The sequence below is a fragment of the Myodes glareolus genome, chromosome 9 (assembly GCF_982192425.1).
Source record: "Myodes glareolus chromosome 9, mMyoGla1.1, whole genome shotgun sequence".
NCBI classification, from domain to species: Eukaryota; Metazoa; Chordata; class Mammalia; order Rodentia; family Cricetidae; genus Myodes; species Myodes glareolus.
Window position 1 is genome coordinate 14,223,467 of NC_142034.1, and position 19,379 is coordinate 14,242,845.

General features: G+C 46.0%; 1 protein-coding gene across 1 annotated transcript in view; it reads left to right on the forward strand.

Annotated features, from left to right (window-relative positions):
* Window positions 1-4,555: 4,555 nt before the first annotated feature.
* The window catches only part of Prkca (protein kinase C alpha), a 396,832-nt gene continuing 382,008 nt past the window's right edge, over window positions 4,556-19,379 (forward strand). The window contains exons 1-2 of the mRNA XM_087909850.1: window positions 4,556-4,987; window positions 7,635-7,666. Coding sequence (XP_087765976.1) covers window positions 4,815-4,987; window positions 7,635-7,666 — 205 coding nt within the window. The 5' untranslated portion in view covers window positions 4,556-4,814. The remainder of the gene's footprint in view (window positions 4,988-7,634; window positions 7,667-19,379) is intronic.

Below are 19,379 nucleotides of genomic sequence, written 5' to 3' on the forward strand. Positions count from 1 at the left end.
CGGTTTGGTAGCTAAGAGCACTTGCTGTCCAGGCGTGAGGACCTGAGTTTGAACGCCAGCACCTAAAAGTCAGCCGCGTGGGGTGGAGACAAAGAAGATTGTTGGGATTTTTTTGTCTGCCAGCCTCTCTCCAGGTTCAATGAGAGACCCCGTCTCTTGAAAACAAGGCAGAGAATGACTGAGTGGTGTGGGAGAATTATCTGTATTCTGTCAATCATGTATTTTAATAAAACACTGATTGGCCAGGCAGGAAGTATAGGCGGGAATACCATACAGGAAGTAGAGGTGATGCAATGAGAACAGGAGAATTCTGGGAAGCAGGAAGCTTTCCCTGCCACTCCTGCGCAGATCACTGAAGAAGCAACATGTAAGCTGCCCCGCTGGAAAAGGTACTGAGCCATTATGGCTAACATAGATAATGATAATGGATTAATATAAGTTACAAGGATGAATAAGAAGCCTGACCTAATGGGCCAATCAGTTTATAATCTTATGGAGTCCTGTGTGTGATTTTCTTTGGGACTTACCGACTTGTTGGGGTGCCGGGCGGGACAGAAGCCCCAACAAGCCGGCCCTCATGTTACAACTGATACCTAACACTTCCTGTGGCCTCATCCATGGCTATACGCCCCCGAACATGTGCGCACATACCACTCACACAAACACGCATCCACACATACAAAGGAACAGAAGCATTGGATAAAGGATGACTACTCGTGATGCTGAAGCTTATAAGGTCTAAGAATTCAAGGTTCTGCAGGTTCCAGGACAGAGATAACGATGGGCCATACACTAGAGTGGGTTCCACCAATAAACATGATTTGTTCAGGATGTGGAGTCAGCAGGAGGACACCCCTTAGATAGGATGTGGGAATAGAAGGGAAGAATGAATGGGGGAGGGGTGCATCGACTTTCAACTTGAGCCACGGGGTAATAGTGTGAGATAGAGGAGGCTGAGAAAGGTCCTGGGTGAAGAGCTTGCTTAAAAGGCCAGACCCAAAGGATCTTTCCGGAAACATGCCACCAGCTGGAATCAAGTAGGATGCTCACTGGGACCTCCAATAACCTCCATATCTTTCTATGAGTTTATGTGAAGACAGAGGTCCATGCCTTGTTAAGGAGGATGTGACCTGGATTTTAGCTGCTTCTCATTCTACTGAGTCTGGAAGACTTGGTACTTGCTCATCTCTGACTGGGGCTTCTGACTCACCAGCTCCCCAAGTTTGCCGGACAAAGGTCCCTGGGCCTGACATTCTCCTTCTCATTTAGATCTTAGTCTATTTATTTCAAGACCTTCTACTCACATAAATCTAACCATCTGCTTGATTACACGTTCTAATGTGCTGTCTTACCTTTCCCACAAGCTTATCTATAGTGTTGAAAAAGCCTAAGCGATCAATTCATCTTGGCTCCTATAAATTGCAGTGAGAAGCTTTGTCAATGCTTAAGAACTCCCTACTGCCCCATTTGAAAATGGCCCCGTTGAAAGCAGACCAGGTGGTTTCGTTGAACAAGTTTTATGCTGCATGTCAAGACCACTGGTGTCAAGCAAAGCACTCTAGTTTGAAACCATCTCCATGAAACACCAGATTAAAAATAACCACCAGTGCCCAGTACTGCCTCCCCAAGAGTTCTCCCCCTTAACCTTCTGCATTCGGCTACACCACGGGGGGCTCCTCAGGTGGCTAGCAGGAGTACACAGTGATCAACCCCACGCTAGAGGAGCAGTTGTGTTGCTTAGTCACTGCAGATTCTCCACAGCAGGTGCACCGCCCTCTCTGGGCCAACCGAGCTCAGAAGAAGGTAGTTACTGCAATCACACTCAGCCCCGCTATCCATCAAGGGGCTTCCGGTTAGCCATCTCTCCCCATACCCACAAGGACAGACACAAGCAGGCAAAGCCACAGCTTGAAAGGAAAGAGACATTGTCCTCATCCTATCCACTCACAGTTAAAAGCAATCACTTCCCAAGACGTCAGGCTGCGTTGCAGCCTGTCTGGTTCTTAGCTGTATTACCTCTCTCCCCCTCCATGCTACTCAGGGATCCATCAACAACCCCACCCTCCATTTCTCTCTACCTCACCCTCAGGGCCTCAGGGAACTAGACAAAAGCTTTTCTTTAGTAAACATTTGAGGGAGACCCCTGTCTTAGATAAGCATGGTTGTGTGAGGGGTCATGGTTTCATTCCATCACACCTCATGTCAACCGTAATTATCAAGTAGTAAGCATGGATGGCTTGAGAGGCATGTATTGTTTTCTGGAGAATTTTTTAATCTATTTTCCCAGTGTGCTTTGCTCTTCATTCTTCCCCCTACCTCTCCCTTCCTTGCTCCTGTGGCCTGGAAGTGTTGACATTTCTGCCCAGATAAAATATCACTAAGCACCAATAACACTGGCTGTGCTGGCTAGGATCACCAATTTGATACAAGCTGGTGTCTTCTGAGAAAATGCCTCCTTAAGATTGGGCTGTAGGCAAGCCTCTGGGGCATTTTCTTAATTAGCGACTAATGGGGGAGGGCGCAGTCCATTCTGGGTGGTGCCATTGCTGGGCTGGAGGTCCTGGCTGAGTAAGCCCTGGAGAACAAGCCAGTAAGCAGCAATCTTCTGTGGTCTCCTCATCAGCTCCTGCCTCCAGGTTCTCTCCTGGTCTGTGTTCCTGCAGTGGCTTCTCTCAGTGAACTGTGATTCAGGAGATGTAACCCAAATAAACTCTTTCCCCTCCAAGTTGCCTTTGGTCATGGTGTTTCATCACAGCAACAGAAACCCTAAGACACTGGCTCACCAGGTTGTAAATGGGTCAGCCAAGGGCCTGTTCTAGTGATGGCCAGTCGGTAGCCTACACTCGTTTAAATGTAAAAGCTATCTTTTCATCAAGAGTGACACTTTGGCAATCTCAAAAAATAATAGCCTTAGGCTGGGTGGTGGTGGTGGCGCACGCCTTTAATCCCAGCATGCGGGAGGCAGAGGCAGGCGGATTATCTCTGTGAGTTCGAGATCAGCCTGGTCTGTAAGAGCTAGTTCCAGTACAGGCTCCAAAGCTACAGAGAAACCCTGTCTTTAAAAAAAAAAAAAAGAAAAGAAAAAGAAAATAAAAGAAAAAAGAAAAAAAAAGTCTTTCATGGGTTGTGGGGTATGCTTTAAGCTAGTTAACTTAGACAATTTTCTTCTTTTAGAATTTTTCTTGAGATCTTAAATTCCTGATCCTCTTGGGATCGCTGGCTAGTGCCGCCATGTCCAACTTTAAAGTATGCGCTCTTTCTTGATGGATTTAGCTCATGAAGATGTTTTGTGAACTTAGTGAACCTGGCAATTGGTACTCAATAATAATGTAGCTGGCGTGACGGTTCATGACTGTAATCCCAGCGTTCAGGAACTGCGACAGGAGGATTGCTTAGAGTTTGAGGCCAGCCTGGACAGAGTGGGCCAATGAACCGCTTGCTGGGAGATGGTTGCTTCTGTCAGGGAGGTTTAGAAGAACTCCAAGCAGAACTAATAAATATTCAGCCGGCACGCAGGCGGCCAGCCCCATGCGCGCCCTTTGCATAGAGAGCTATTCCTGCTAGTCTTTCATAGGCAGTTTTACTTGGCAACTTACAAATGTGCTGGCTGAACTCTACACCTGCCAGTATCTCAGCAATTAGCTTAGGATGCAAAATGATTTCTAAATTAAGGTTCTGGACATGTAAAATCAAGCGAGCCTGATCATCGCCACCGCCACCGCTCTGGTAGCCAATGAATAATGAGATCGCAAACCAGGACAAGTCCTCAGGCATCTTACCCGGTGATAATGACTGTCATACAAATCTATGTAATATGCAGGTGAGCTGCACGTCAAAGATCGAAGGTAGGTAAGAAGGGATCAGTTATTCAAGCTCGCTCCCTTTTACCTACTCTGTACAGAGTGAGAATCAGGGCTTGGCCATTTTAGTAGCATAAACGACTAGAGTGACATTTTAGTCAGGTGAAAGGTTAAACGGGTAGAGGTTTATAAAACGCCAGTAAATCCCAGAAATGCCGGTGCATCCAGGTTACTTGAGAAGTTACCTATGTACCTGCTAAGGAGAGTGGCGTCCAGGGACCCGTGCCTGGTTCCTCCGGGACAGAACTTCCATCCCAGAAAGAGGAAAGTGTGAGCAGGGAAGAAGGAGTGGGAGGAGGAAGGTGGGAAGAGGAGGAGGCCCAGCACGACGAGCGGAAGGAGAGGAGGAGAAAAAAGAGGGAGGAGGAAGCCGAGGAAAAGGGAGGAAAAGAAGCAGGCGGCGGAGGAGAAGGACCCGCCCCTCCCAGCTTCTTCCTGGGCTGGGCATCTCCAGGACCTCCCCGGGACCGCCGCCCACGACTGTTCGCCCGGCTCACAGGGACCCCTGAGGACGCGTGTCCCGCTCGGTGCAGCGCAGCGCCGCTCAGCGCAGCGAAGAGGCCCTAAGCTCGCGCCGCGCGCGCCCCCGCTGAGCGCGCTCCTATCCCAGCTCGCGCGCGCGCGTGCACCTATACACACGCTAGCTCTCCAGGCATGCGCAGTGGGCGGCGCCGCTCCGGGCCGCCTCTTGCCGCCGCCGCGAGTAGGAAGCGCGAGCGCCGGGCGCCGGGCTGTCAGTGAGCGTGGGGCCAGCCAGCAATCGAGAGAGCCGGAGAGAGCCAGAGAGCGCGGCTCCGCTCCCAGCTCCGAGCAGCGCAGCGCCGGCCAGGCTCTCCTCGGCCACCGCCGCCACCACCGCACCTCTGCACCGCCACCTCGGCCGCCGCCCCCGCCCACCCCGGCCCTCCCCGGCTGCTGCTCCCCGGTGGAGGCAAGAGGTGGTTGGGGGGGACCATGGCTGACGTTTACCCGGCCAACGACTCCACGGCGTCTCAGGACGTGGCCAACCGCTTCGCCCGCAAAGGGGCGCTGAGGCAGAAGAACGTGCACGAGGTGAAGGACCACAAATTCATCGCCCGCTTCTTCAAGCAACCCACCTTCTGCAGCCACTGCACCGACTTCATCTGGTAGGTGCGCGCGGTAGCCCGGGGGACCTGGGAGCCACCTTTGCCCGAGGCTCAGGTCTCGTAGTTCCAGGGATTGGGGCTCGGGGACGCCTCCAAGCCCTAGAGCGTCCGCACTCTCACGGGCAGGACTCCTCCGAGAACTTAGAGTGCCCGGCCGGAGTCCGAACTCTCGCCCGGAGTGACAGGCGCGCACCCACGCGGGACACTCCCTGGGAAGTGGCCGGGCTTTGCCTCGCATGCCCTGCCCTGAAGGAACGTTTGGCCTGGCACGGGGGTGACGCGGATGGCGGGGTGTGGTTGGGTGGTCCCCTCGCCTCTTCTGGGGCGCACTGGTCTTCCTTGTAGCTAAGTGGAGTGGCCGGTACAGCCCGGTGAAGGCGAAGGGAACGGGGAGAGAGTGTTGGAGGCAGAGTGGCCCTGAGACGCGCGACCAACACGCCCCGGAGTAGCGGGGAGCCGCTGCGCGCCGCTCCAAGTTGCTGGCGAGCCAGGCTGGGCGCGTTCCGGGGAGTGTTTGTGCCTCGCGTCGGGTTGGGACTCCGCTGGAACCTTGGGTCCCTGCCTACTGTAGGCTGTTTCTACTGGGCACGGAGACTTTGACTTTTCTGGGTGAGCCCAGAAGGGGGAGGGTGGGGAGGGAGAGAGATGGGAGGTAGCAAACTGTTGAAAGCTTGCCGTGGGGGAGGAGGGCTAACCCAGCAGGCAAATGGCAGAGGGCAGAGGGAGTCATTTAAAATAGACCCTGTCAACAGGAGATTAGGCTTGTAACCCCGTTGATGAGGACAGAGGGCTTATTTAAGAAAAATACTGTAATGGCTAAAGGTGTCAGAGTTCAGGTGATCTCCAGTGAACGCCGAGCATTGGTAACTGAGGGCCCTGGTAGATGGAAGGGTTCAGGGGTCTCTAGTTTGGGTTGCCAAACTAGGTGAAATTATGTTTATGCAGATTATGATTTTTTTCTGGAGAGAGAATTATAGCTTTCATCTGATTTTCAAAATGCCAGTGGCACCCCCTCTCAAAAAAATCCCAAAACTAAGACCCCCTTCCCACCACTTTGAATATTAGTTTCAGTTTTCTCTTAGGACAGCCCGATACTTCTTCATGTTCTTGGAATGACAGCTCTTTAAAAGCGAGAGCTGTTCCTGGGACTCCTTAGCTCCCTCCTGGGTGGGGATCTGCAAGGCGGTGACATGCACCTAGACCCTAACATGTGGGAGTTTCAGAGTGGATAGAGGATGGGTGGGTGGCTCTGAATCCATGCCACCCAGAGCAAGGAGTCAAAAGGGGGATCCCCACCACCGGAGTGCCAATACGATGCTTGATTTTTCCTTCCTTTAAAGAAATCGTTCAAAAATGTACATTGGTGAGCAAGCAACACAGCCTTTTAGTTTCCAAAGTGCAGTTAGCATCTGAAGCAATAGAGCTCAAGGAGGGGGGTAACTGTAGATAAGGCTACTCCGAGCACAGAGAGGACATTGCAATTGGCAGTTTGTGGCCTCCTGTGTTAGCCCTGAGATTCTGTTCAAAGGGGACAGACCGCTGATTATTTCTTGCCGGAAGTAGATAAGTTAGAAAAAAGGACTTACATTATTACTAACTAACTAATGAATCTCCACTATCACTGCCCAGAGGATCAGTCAGCGCCTGGTGACCTGAGGTTCCCAGGTCACCAGGCACAATGTGATGTGGAAGTGAAGAGTCCTGCTCCTTTTCACTCCGAAGCACAGGATTCGCTTAACCTGAAAGCAGCCAGTTGGATGGCTAGGGAATCCCCGACCAAGATCATCTTGCAGTGCATTTAATTTCTCTATGTTCCTTCATTTATGGTGTCTATGAGTCTTTAATTTACAATTTTATTTCAGCATTTAAGCACTGGTAGTTTAAAACTGTGTTTGATTTAGTTTGGGTGGGTGAGGACTTTGGGGTAATTATAAAGAAATGGGGAATGCTTTGTAAATTTAAAATGCCATGCAAAGCAAGAGATTCTGAGTGCCTCTGAGAACATTTTGATGCAGTTCATTCTGTTGGAACAGTATTTGTAGTCAAATATCCACAGCAGGGCTCTGCTTACGGAGTCAGGATTTACAGGAGTGAAGTAGTCTCAGTCTGGTTCTCAATGAAAATTAAATCACAGTAATCTCAAATGCAAGCAATAGCAGCGATAGTTCATCAAATTGGGTTCCTTCAGCCAAAACTAAAGGTAAACAGTGGTGCTATTTGGCAAATTCTAGATAAGCACTATTTGAAACCAACTTCTGACAAACTACTTTTTAGTTATTTTTAGGGAGAAAAAAAATTAATTTGTTCAGGAATAAAAGTAAGCCACGCCTCCATTCTAAAACCACAAGCTCCTTTTTGTCATTTGAGTATTATAGCCAGCAATCTTTAGTATGAAGGCATGTTCTTGTTTTGAAATTTAAGAACCAGTCACAAGACAGAAAAGACTAGATAGAAGCTTTGTCCTTTATAGACAGATTCTCTTATTTATTTAAGAAAGATAAATGTGTACATTCATTTAATTAGATACTTAGGAACATTTTTCTTATCAAGTCATTGGGTTCCAAGTATACTTGTTCATGTAACTCGTTACAATGTGGTCTCAGTGAAAAGGATACTAAGATATCTGTTCTTGTTTTCTGTTTTCCAGGGGGTTTGGGAAACAAGGCTTCCAGTGCCAAGGTAAGCTGCCTCCGTGGGCTTTATTTTCAAGTTCATCCAGAAGTGAGCACTGCACATGGGAGCTGTACCTCTGCTCACCATTTCTCTGTGATCCGAAAGATACGTTATTTGGAGAATACGTTTCAAAATACAAGTGACGTTAGTATGGGCCTTGTAAGAAAAATATCACATGGTATTGCCTAGTAATCTGCACATCGAACTGCCTTTTTTCTCATTGAAGAAAGAAAAAAGCAAAAGCCTTCCTGTAATTTTATTTTTTGCCGAGAACATTCTTGTCAGAAACTGCTGTCTTTGTGTGGGCGTTTAGAAAAAAAAAAAAAAGGAATCACTTCGTATTCATGTGGCATTTCTTTTCTGTTCTTTCTTTTTGTTTTGTTCCTCTTCCCCTGCCCCTCCATACCTTGGGTTCTCAAGGCAATTAATTTTAGACTGTACATCACTCCAAGAAAGTTGTGTAGGTCACTTATTGTCACCAGGAACAAAGTTGCACACTTTGACAGAATGTCAGCAATAGGAGGCTGCCTGACAGCTCCAGCATCACTATGTGGGGCGCCCTTCCTGTGGCTTAAGTATATGACTGCCTGAGTGCTCTCCTGTGGAGGCACCCGCCGGCTTTCCTCTCTGATCTACAGTTGCGTTTGTGCTCACTCAAACCAGAACCACCATCGTTGTGCAGCCATCAAATATCTAACATTTTATATTCTCTGTCTTATCTGTCGTGTTGGAGAAATTGCTCCTTTTTAGCTTGCAAAGGAATGTCAGGTTCCCTAGCTCGCCTTCTGGCTTGCCTGCTCATCGTCTATAGCATGTTTATTTAGTTCGGGTTACATTTCCCATCTGGGCATAGGTTTATTATTAGGGCGAGTGGAAAGTACATTCTAGCCTGGAAAATATTGTCCTAAGACTGTCTTTTACTAAGTGCATTAGACAAAGGCACTACATGTGCTTTTCTGTTTCACAAGCGATGGTGTATTAGTAAGTTGATTATCTTTTTGTAAACTTTCAATTTCATGAGCTTGTTTCTAACAGACATTAGAGAGGGGATGTTTTATAGCATAATGATCATTAATACTGTACCTTTCTTAATTCCATGATGTGCTTAAAACCCTGATTGAATGAGTCATTTTGAGAGCTCCATTTGGAAATGAACAGATATTCCTTTTAAACAGAATAAAGAGGAAAGTGCATTGGATCGGCCTCTATGATAGATGAAAGGAAGACTTTGGTTCTTAAATTGTGGGCCTGAACTTTATAGGTTAGGTATGAGTCTAGATTGGAATATGAATTTAGGTAGTTGAGAGATGCAAATGAGATCTAAGTCTGTTGCTATTTTGACAGTGACTTTGGTTTGGGTCAGCGCCTATGGAAACTTACAAGAAAAGTATTAACAGAATTTCCTCTACTATTACTTGTCCAGGGAAGTAGTCATGTTGTCCTATAACTATATCTTTCTTCCCCCTATGAAAATGATTCAAAGTCAAGTGGGTCTCTGCCAGCCCCCTGGTTGGAGCAGGTTTTGTTGATGACGTCGCAGGGTGACCATGGTGCATGGTCACCAGGAGTTCTGTGAGATGTCCTGCACAACATGTCCTGAGCTTCCGGTGGGTTCTCGGGTTAATAGCCTCACACCTTCCTAACTCCCTTTGACATGATTTCCTTTCTTTTAAAGTATGCTCATCACATTTTAAACAGCAAACTAGCACACCGCTTTCTCTTCACCTCTCCCAGGGATAACGTCTTTCAAAGGCACACATTCAGTCTCTGCTTGCACATACATGGTTGTAAAAGGGATGGAACTTTTATGCCATTTGTGCAGGTGTGTTGTTTTCCCTCAGTGTATGCTAAATAGCCATCCGTGCCAGTGTCAGCGCTGCCCGACTGCAGTGCCCTGGCTGCAGGTGTGGTTATTCATCCTTGTCTCCACTGCTGGGTATGTCAGTTGCTACTAAGTTCTCATAGACACCACAATGGGGAGCATCTCTGGGAAGCAGGCTAGGTATTTCTAGACTAGATACCCAGAAGGGTGGATGCGTGCATTTTAAATTTTAATGAACCCTGTGGAGTTGCTGTCCAAAAGGGCTCCAGTGTACAGTTCACTGTGAATGTAAAGTGTGGTTGCTCTTCCCTTCGCTCTCTGGGCAGAGAGGTTGTTAGAGAGATCAGCTCTATCTTTGTTAATGTCAGAGGGGAAAAGAGCCCTACATTTAACTTCTGTCTCTTGGGTTATTAGTGTGGTCAAATGCTTTTTCTTTTTTTCTTTTTACATGTGCAGTAGCCATTTGTATTTCTTCTGTGAACTGCCTTACTAGATTTACAGTAATACTGGATTTACAAACCACACGGATTGAAGAAGTAGGCCTTATGTCCAGTTCTTTGCTTTGAAGAACTTACCTTCTGATTGCTTTCAGTAATGGATTCCCCTAGTGCAGGCACACATTTAATTCACAGTAACCTTCTCTAGGCTGGAGACATTTAGAGATGCTATCAGCGCACTACATCTTGTTTAGTATGTATCATCTGTGCTTGACTTCTTGTGGCCATATTGTATCTTATTGTCGTAACTTAATAAAGGAAGATGCTATGCCCAGGACTGTGCTTTTAATCTCCTAGGAGTCCTTCTCCAGCCTGCCTTGCTTTTAATGCCTCCTCAAAATCAGCACTCCTTCTAGCACCTCACTGCTTTAGAATACATTGTAGCTTACTGTTTTCTGACCTTTGCCCTTTGATTCTGGTTGTTAAAAAGTTATTCCTATTCAGGAAACAAACTCATCTCCATCCACACCATTGGACAGCCATTTCCTCCAAATAATAATAGCACGAGTTTGGAAAAAAAAATATTTTTGAGAAAGGGATGCTCTGTGTGGCCCAGGCTTGCCTTAAACTCTCAGGTCTGCCTGCTTCTGCCTCTTGAGTCCTGGAATTAAAGGCATGTGCCACCATATCTGACCCTGAAACTTTTTATATTCTTGATATATTAGGCTTTGATTACCGGGTGACATTATTTTCTATTTACTAACAATTTGTTGGTCTGGGCATCTGGTAAAATGGTTGTAGCAAGTGTACCCTCTTCATCCTTCCCTGCCCTCTCCCCGCCTCCTCCCTCCCTTCCTTCATCCCTCCTCCTCTTCTGTCTCTCTTTGCTTTCTCTCTCTCTTACTATTATTTCTTTGCATGTGTTCCAAACAAGAGTCACATATCCAAATCACAAGTAATAAGCTCTGTCATAATTTTGCTTAGTGAATGATAAGAATGATAAGACTAAGATATCATCATATAAAACACTTAAGTTTATTTCCTTGAACCAAGATTTGACATAAATGGAATCAAGGAATCTTCTGGACAAGTGTTGAGCTATTCCTACTTTCCCAAAGTAGGTGTTGTACAATTCTTATTTATATTGTATCCTAGATGTACAACTCTGAAAAGTGATATTACCAGGGCTGGTAACCCAGGAGGATCCTGTTGGAGAATTCACTGTCTGCATGATGATAAAGCCAAGAGTCTTAAATACCAGGGAGAAAAAAAAAGAAGTTCTCTGTAGGCCAGAAGCCATGCAATCACATCTTTAAGATCTTCAGGGATCGACAGCCTTGTCCCTTTGTAGCTCTTAAAGGCTAGCCATGAGGCTTGCATTCTCATTCTGAATGTTTGCTTACTGTTTTCTGCTTCCTGGGTTCTGACTTGGTGACGGCTATATTCATTTCTTCTCCCTAACATTAGCAGATAGCTGATCCGCGTCTACATTTTCCTTTCCTTCCTTTTTTTTTTTTCCAGAGAAAGGAAGAGAAAAGGAAGTAGATTTGTATGGCCTAGGCATTGATGACACTGAGTTTGTCTGTCAGGCAGGGAGGTCTGTTTCCAGGGAGGGTTTCTGTCCTGCATCGGCTGCTTCCTGAAGCAGTTGTCTAGGACAGAATGGCCCTTGGTACCGCTCTCACAGAGTTTGGTCCTCTGGGGCTATCTGCTACTTTCACTACTGGAAATGGGACCAAGCCAAGTCATTTTTTTTTTCATTCTCTGAGTTAGCAACAGCCTTGCCTGTCTCTAATTACAGCGGTGGAAGCAGCCTCTGAAAACGTGACCTGCTTATTTGACATGCCAGGCAGTTGCTCACGTAGTCTGCAACATCTAGCTAGCCTCTGAATTTTTCCTCCTTTCCCTTTTCATTTCTCTCTCTCTTATTTAATATCACACATTAAAATGAATTTCCAGCCCAGGCTGTTTGGTTGCACTATCCCTGAGACAGCATCCAAAGTCTGCCCTGCCTGCAATCAGGAGGAGCCCATGCCGCTGCAGGGTCTGCCCTGGACTCTCAGAGATCCCTAGGAGTGAATCCGCATTGCCCCACCTCCCAGTGGTTAGGAATCTTGAGCCCCTTTCTCGCTAGGGACACACATATCGTATCCTGTCCTTTGCCTGTGATTCCACTGAAGCTCCAACTTGTCGGTAGTTTTTCTTCTGCTTTGCTGGTGACATTTTATTTTGAATCCCAGTTACATACCTGACCAGGATTGACTTTGCAGTCCTTCAGAAAAGTGACAATTGGTGTTTGATGGGAAAACAGGAAAGAAAGAATATTTATCTGTACCAGGCTATACAAGCTGAGGGATTTTGGAAAGAGACTCACCTAATGGAGGTGGACCCTCTTTGAGACAGTGGCCGATAGAACCCAGGCTGGTCTTGAACTTGCAATGAAGATGAGGATGACCTTGAACTTCAGATCTTCTTGCCTCTGTCCCTCAGGTGCTGGTATTACAGGCTTGTGCTGCTTACTTTAAGTGGTGATGGCGATTAAACACTAGGCAAGCACTCTGCCAGCTTAGCTGTATGCCCAGGCCGAGGCTGGCCTTTAAACAGAAATGGGGCAGTGGGGATCGAGTTGGCAGCCTTGTAGAAAAGGGATGTCCAGTCGTCCTCATCTGCCAAGTAGTGTGGATGCCAGGTGCCAGGAGATAGACAAGGGCCGAGAGCCAAGCTGGGCAGAACTGTGAGCTTGGCCAACTTGAACGGAACATTTTTTCTTCTCATATGCTGAAATCATTGCCTTGTTTGTTTTTTCGTATGCTTTGTGGTGCTTGGAATTGAACCTAGGGCCCCTCAATTCTGATCCCAGCCCAAGGTTTGAAGGGCGCACATCCTTACAGGTAGCACAAGAACTCAGCCCCCCAAAGCTGTCAGTGAGCTCCAGCTGCCACGGGGGCTCACAGTTGTGTCAGAGGTTTCTGTAATTGTTTGTCTGTAAAGCAGAGGTTCACGCCTTGGCATCCGCTTTCCGACTGGTTCCTCACTCCCAAATGATGACTATAGCTAAAACCCTTTTAAAAATTCTTTGTGCAGGTGCACCTCTGTGTACACATCTGTTTGTGAGTGGAGGTGTGTCCATGCCATAGCATGTATGTGGAGATCGGAGTATGAACTCAGAAGTCGGCCCTTGTCCTCCTGGCAAGAGACCTGGCGGAGACAGTCTTGTTCGCATCCTCTGTGCTCTGGCAGTGCAGTTGGCTTATGGGTTACTGGCCACCGGAACATTCTCCTGCCTCTACCCTCCCATCTCCCTGTAGGAGCACTGGGATTACATATCGGCATCTGAACTGATTTAGGTTTTTTACCTGGGCTCAGGGGATTTGAACTCAGGCATCTCCCCGGTCCCGTGTAGAAGAACTCTTGGTGTTAACTAGAATTGCAAATTTGATCCAGGAAATAGCAGGTTCAATGGGAAATTCTGGAAGGTTTTTTTTAACAACTGTTAAAGTTGTTAAAGTTGTATAAAGTGAAATATTGTGTCAATGTCAAAGGCCACCTTGCCTGTAAAACTCAGCAGAGTTAGTCCGCTGAGGACAGAGTCCACTCAGGCTCTTCTCAACTGCCCCCTCCCCTCCCAGAAAAGATGCCCTGTTTGCTGTAAAGTAGGGATGCCAGGCCGCAGGTGATGTCAGATATTCCCACCTGGCACTGATTTCTGTTACATGGCTTGAGGAGTGACTCTCTTTTGCATGGGGGTGAAAGTGTTCTGTTATTTTACTAACCCGCATCCTCTCCCATTGGCAGGCAGAGGTGTGGGGGGTGAGGAGTGCTTATCCCCCTTTGCAGGCCGTGGGACCCTAACACATGTTTACTTTTGTAGACGACATGATAACTAGGCTCCCTTCCTTTCATTTTATGGTGTCTTGATTTCATACCCTTTGATGGCATTTCCTCCTCCCGGATACTGTCCCCCCAAATTTAAGGTTTTAGACCCAGCAGCCCATAGGTTGTGGGGCTGCTTTTCTTTAATAGGGTCGGCCTGGTTTCAGAATCGCATTCATTTCTGAGTTGCCACAGGGTGCAGTTCAGCCCTCAGCAGGGTGTTCAAAGGCCCTTCCCCTGCTTCTTTTGACTTTCTAATGGATGCTTTCCTCCTCCAGACCGGAAAGCTTCCTTCCTCTGGTCCTCTGGTCCTCATAAGCTGTAGTAGACGAGGCAACATAGCTCAGGTCTGCCCCAAACTTCAGCCATTCTGACTATGTATGCCCAATGCAGAGCTTCTTACTGGCAGAGTGCAAGACCAAGTCTTCTCTTGTCTTGTATGTCTCCAGTGTTTAGTGCATTGCCTGGCACTCCACAGACACTATGTAAATATTTGTTGGGTGTGGGATTGTATAAATATTAGAACGGTTGTGATATGAATGCTCATAACCCGAAAGATAACAACTATGGGCCGAGTGTCAGCCTTATTATTATTTTTTTTTTTTGCAAGCTGGTTTCTTGTCCAAAGGTCTGTCACCTAGAGTACATCTTCAGAGGACTCAAAAAGGCAGCTTTGGCAGCTTTGAAAAAAACAGCAGAAAATGCCCGTTTGCATCTCTAATGAGTTGTGTGTAGTACTGACTCTAATAACTGAGTACAGTGTGAATAAAACTTACATTCCTTTCTCTCACGCAAAGCGCCAGGACTAAATCTCACTGCCACAAATAAAACAAGCTCATCTTATGGGCTGTATTAGGAAGGCAAGATGTGTTGGCTCCAGAGTGAAAAGTTGAAGCCATTCTTCAGAGGATGTTTGGCGCTGTCACGTCAGTGTCCTGCTTTACTTGGAGGTCGCTAATAGCTGACCCCACGCTGTCATGCCTAGCACATCGACTCTCTTATTTTTAAACTTCCTGAACTCGAAAGGTTTTTTTTTTTTTTTTTGAGCCTTAAGGTGAGAAAAGAAGGGATGGGAATGGTGGCAGAAAATATCTGTAATTGAACTGCAATAGCTTTAAAGGTTTTATTCAAACAGAAAGAAGAAAAAAATCCCTAACATTTATTAGTTGCTATACACTATCAGAGTTTTCTCATTTTATGTGATTTTGTTCTAAAAGCACCCTAGAGTCTCCTTTGCAGAGGGAGAGTTGAGACCGGCTCCAGCCTGGGGGTGGGGGTGCTTTCAGATTGTAACGTTTTTTTGCAGAAGCATTCCTCTCAGCCAACTGGAAACTGTTTCCTTTTGGTGCCGGTGAAGCCAGGATTTGTATGTAGGAGGGGAAAAATGATGCTATTAAGGAAATACTGAGCCTCTTCTCTGGAACTAGACTCCCCGGGTCTTTGTGGTCCTCACTCTTCTCAGACTTTCCACATAAACCCTTCATTTAAACTCTTGTTTTTCTACCCAACCCTGAAACTCATGGTAGGCGTTAACTTAAGCCATGAGCATCTCGGTAGGGACACAGTATTAACAGTCAGATTGAATGGAAATTGCTAAAACCAAATTAAAAAAAAAACCTCTCTTAAATTATACAAAGGGGAAAATGACTTGTGGAAATAGATTTTTGTGAAGAACAGAAGAGGGGAATGAGTTGATTAATTGTCAGCACAAAACTGGAATTATTTAGGAGCAGATCCACAAAGTAAGATTGGTGTAAGGACAGCCCATCGTTCATACGCCTTCCCTCGCTGTCTTCCCCCACCCCATATCTATACATTTCTATTTTTGGTGTTTTAAGGAATGCAGGGTCCATCTGTCTTGTCTGGCATAGCTCTAATAAGGGACTGGAAGATCAGTAGTGATCAGAATAATGGGCATGCAGGCATCTTACAGATCTGTTTAGGTCCGATGAGCAACCCCCCCCCTTTTTTTGAGTGTGTTATGCAAATGTTCCCCCACTGAGTCACACTCCCCCCCCCCCCCCCCCCCCGCCCTAACCATGACTCTTTTGTATCTCATCACTGGCGTCCAGTCTTTCACATGGTCAGCGGGGTGAGGAGTTTCTTGTACTTGAAGCCCAATGACAGCCACTGCCTCCTCTTTCTTCCCCTGTTGTATCCACTGCTAGGTACTGTCCTTGAGTTAATTTGATCATTAGTTGGCCTCAACGATTCTGAAGAGGTAAGCTGGGTTGCCTCCATTTTACAGATATTCCAGAGGAGAGGGAAGGTTAGACACTGGTTAGTGTTCTCAGTTTGAATGGGGCGGAGCTGGGACTTAAACCCAGGTGTTATTAAGCTCTGGATTGCGCTGCCTCTCACAAGTCCCCATTGCTTGATCTTTTTTGTCACGCATTGACCACACTTGATTGTGGAGGTGTTGAAGGATCAAGAGTCACTATAGCAGGCGTGTACTATGGGTGCGTGGACTACCACTGTATCTGTAGCATTCCAGTGAGTCAGCTCACAGGGCAGTAAGCTTGGCATCAGGAACTTAGAGTGAGCCTAAGAAGCCCTCCATGAGAGCATCAAACTGTGCCTTTGCATCTAGCATGTACATAATATTATACGCTAGTCTGAATGAAGGACGAACTGTGGAAGCATGTGGGAAGGCAGCACACATTGTATATGCTAGGTGATGGCTTTAGGTTAGGGCTTAGAGGGTACATGGAATTCCCTTGCCTTGGGATGAGGAGGTAGACACTCTAAGGTGAGGAAATAGTAGCAGGAAGCATGGTAGGTGAGTATAACTTGTGTGTTCTAAAAGCAAAACAGGCAGACTAGGAGGCTATATTATTTAAGATGTTACCAGTCCCATTCAAGTCCTAGAGCAGATTGGAGACCAGTTTGTGAGGCTCTTGGTGCCTGCAGACTCTGAAAATGGTGGCTTTTTGCAAGGATACATTGTTTCCTTGTGTGTCTTTTTGTTCTTATCCTGTCTTGTGTATGTTTTAGGAAAATGTTATAGTGGGGGAGATGGCATTGTGCCTTCTTGTGAAAGATACGTTGTATTGAAGTTGGAAAGTCCCTTGCTTTTACAAAGCTGTCACCGTCACACTGTGCTGGCTCTCTCAAAGGAAGCCTAGGGACTGATTACAGAGTCACTTTAGAAGTTCAGGGCTCTTGGTCCATGGAAATTAGGTCCAGATACAAGACACTCAATTATACTAGATATGCTTAACAGATTAATATGGGAAATATGGTTAGAACATTTACATATTTAAAACAGGCAACATTATTTTAGGAACTGCCTGTTCATTTAGTTAGATTTTTCTGTTCATTGTCATTGGCCATTCCTTTCTTACTTACAGGCTGAACTCAGCCTGCTGTATTTTCAGCATACCAGAGAACTTTGCAAACGATACCACTGAGCTCTGGGGCTCTAGGCTGAAATGTAAGATGGGTTTTCACCTGGACTTTTATCCGAGCTCCCAGGGGAGAAATGGCAGTTCACACGACACTACTCCCGAGCTGATGTGTGCTTACAATGTGTGTCTATTGTGCTCGCCCTGTGGAGAGCTGGCAGTGCCACCCTTGCTCTGCAACGGGGACGCTGGAGCAGATAGAAGTTAAAGAGCTTGCCCACGGCAGGGAGGGAGCGGTGGAGCTGGGACCTGAAACCGGGCAGATTCAGTGACGGCCAGGGTTTTCATGGTTGTGTTTTCTTCACATATGAAGCTGCGCAGACACACAGCCAGTCCCCTTTACTCATCTTTTCATTTGTTTTTCCTTCACGTTCTTAAGTGAAATATGATTTGTAGTGCTGTTTGTGCAATTGGCACAAAAGTCTCAGGATTTGAAGAAACCATGGCTCACACTAGTGAAGGCTTTGCCTAGGTCATATTCGGATTTACCTTTGCAGCCAGGGGTCTGGCTTAGACATGGAGTGCTTGCCTGGCAAGCATGGGTCTTGGATCTCATCCCTGGCACGAAACTAAGCCAAACCAAACCAAAACATTTACCATGAAGTTAAATAACCTTAAGTCAGCTTAAATTCTTTTCTGAGTTTTATATTAATACTTGAGCCTGTGATAAGTGAATTCACATAACTCTATAGCCGTCTTAACTAGCATGGCCCATAAGCAGACTGTCTTCAAACAGGAGATGGGACATTACTATTGGACACAATTTAAATATTGATTCCTGACTATAGTACATAGATGAGTTTAAAAAGTGCCTCTTGTCCTGTCTTGTAAATTCAAGTAGCTCTCTATTCAGTTGTTATAGCATAAACGTTCCATAAAGAGTGTTTGTACTCCATAGGGAGAGTACAACCACAGATGTCGTATTAGGAGTCACTGTCCAATAATAATCCTAAACTTGTCTTGGGAGTGAATCTAGTTTTCCATGTGCTGGGTTTGATCGCTAATGTGCACTCTGTCTCTCCAGTTTCACACTGGTGGCTAACATCCGATGACTCAGTTGACAGACATTTGGTTTCAATTTTAAAGTGTGGCCTTAATATTATTTTATTTCTATATACTACATATATGCAATTTAAAAAAATCAAGTGATTACTAATTATAAACCGTTTAGAAGCTTGCATAACTTATTTTATTTATTTATTTTACTTTTTAGAATCAGATTAAAGTTTAGTGCTAAATGCCGACTTGTGTCCCTCTCTTGGTTTGCTTAATTATGTAACCAGGTGACCCACTAGCTGTTAATATGGAGTTAGATGACATAGCTATCAAATGTCCAAGTGATGCAGATCAGCTTGTACAATCATAGTCTATGAAGATTAATTTTCAGATCAGGGCAGCGGTCATTGGTGTGTGAGGAATTGCCTTGGTGAGCTAAATGAATCTAGTGAAATGCTCTGTAGCTGTAATAATGAAACTCTGAGCCTTTCTCTTGGGTTTTCTATTTAATATGATAATGAGATAGATTACTAATGCTTTTGTGAATACGTTTGTCTTGTTTTCTTTTAAAGTAAACTCGGGCTGTTGAGCAGATAAAGTGCTTGCTGGGCAAGTGTCAGGACCTGAGCTGGATACTCAGTACCCTTGTAAAAGGCAGTGTGGTGGCTCATGCCTGTACCCTTGGTGCTGAGTGGTGAAGACAGGTAGATCTCAGGGGCAGTTTAGCCAACCAGCCTGTCTAGCTGAAGCAGCAAGCTGTAGGTTCAGCCAGAGACTTTGTTTCAAACAAATAAACAACAACAACAACAAAAATAAACACAATCAAGAGAAATGGAGGAAGACACACGCTGGCTGCCACCCCTGTGTTATTCATATCCCCCCCCCATGTACATGCATGAGTGGGTATGGATGCACCCCCTCACACACATATACATATGAATACACTCTGGAAGAATAACATATTCATGATACTAATTTGATAGCTTCACTTGTATATAAGATGCTTTTGGCAGACTTGACCATTAGTGGGAGTTGATTGATGGCCTCAGTTTTATCCCAGCATCAGGAAATACATCATTGACTTTGACTTTTTATGCATTTGTCCATCTGTCTCTCTTTTTTTTTGGCCAAGTTATATTACATTTTGCTGTACTGTCCTGAAGCCATGTGGAGACTTTATCTTCGAC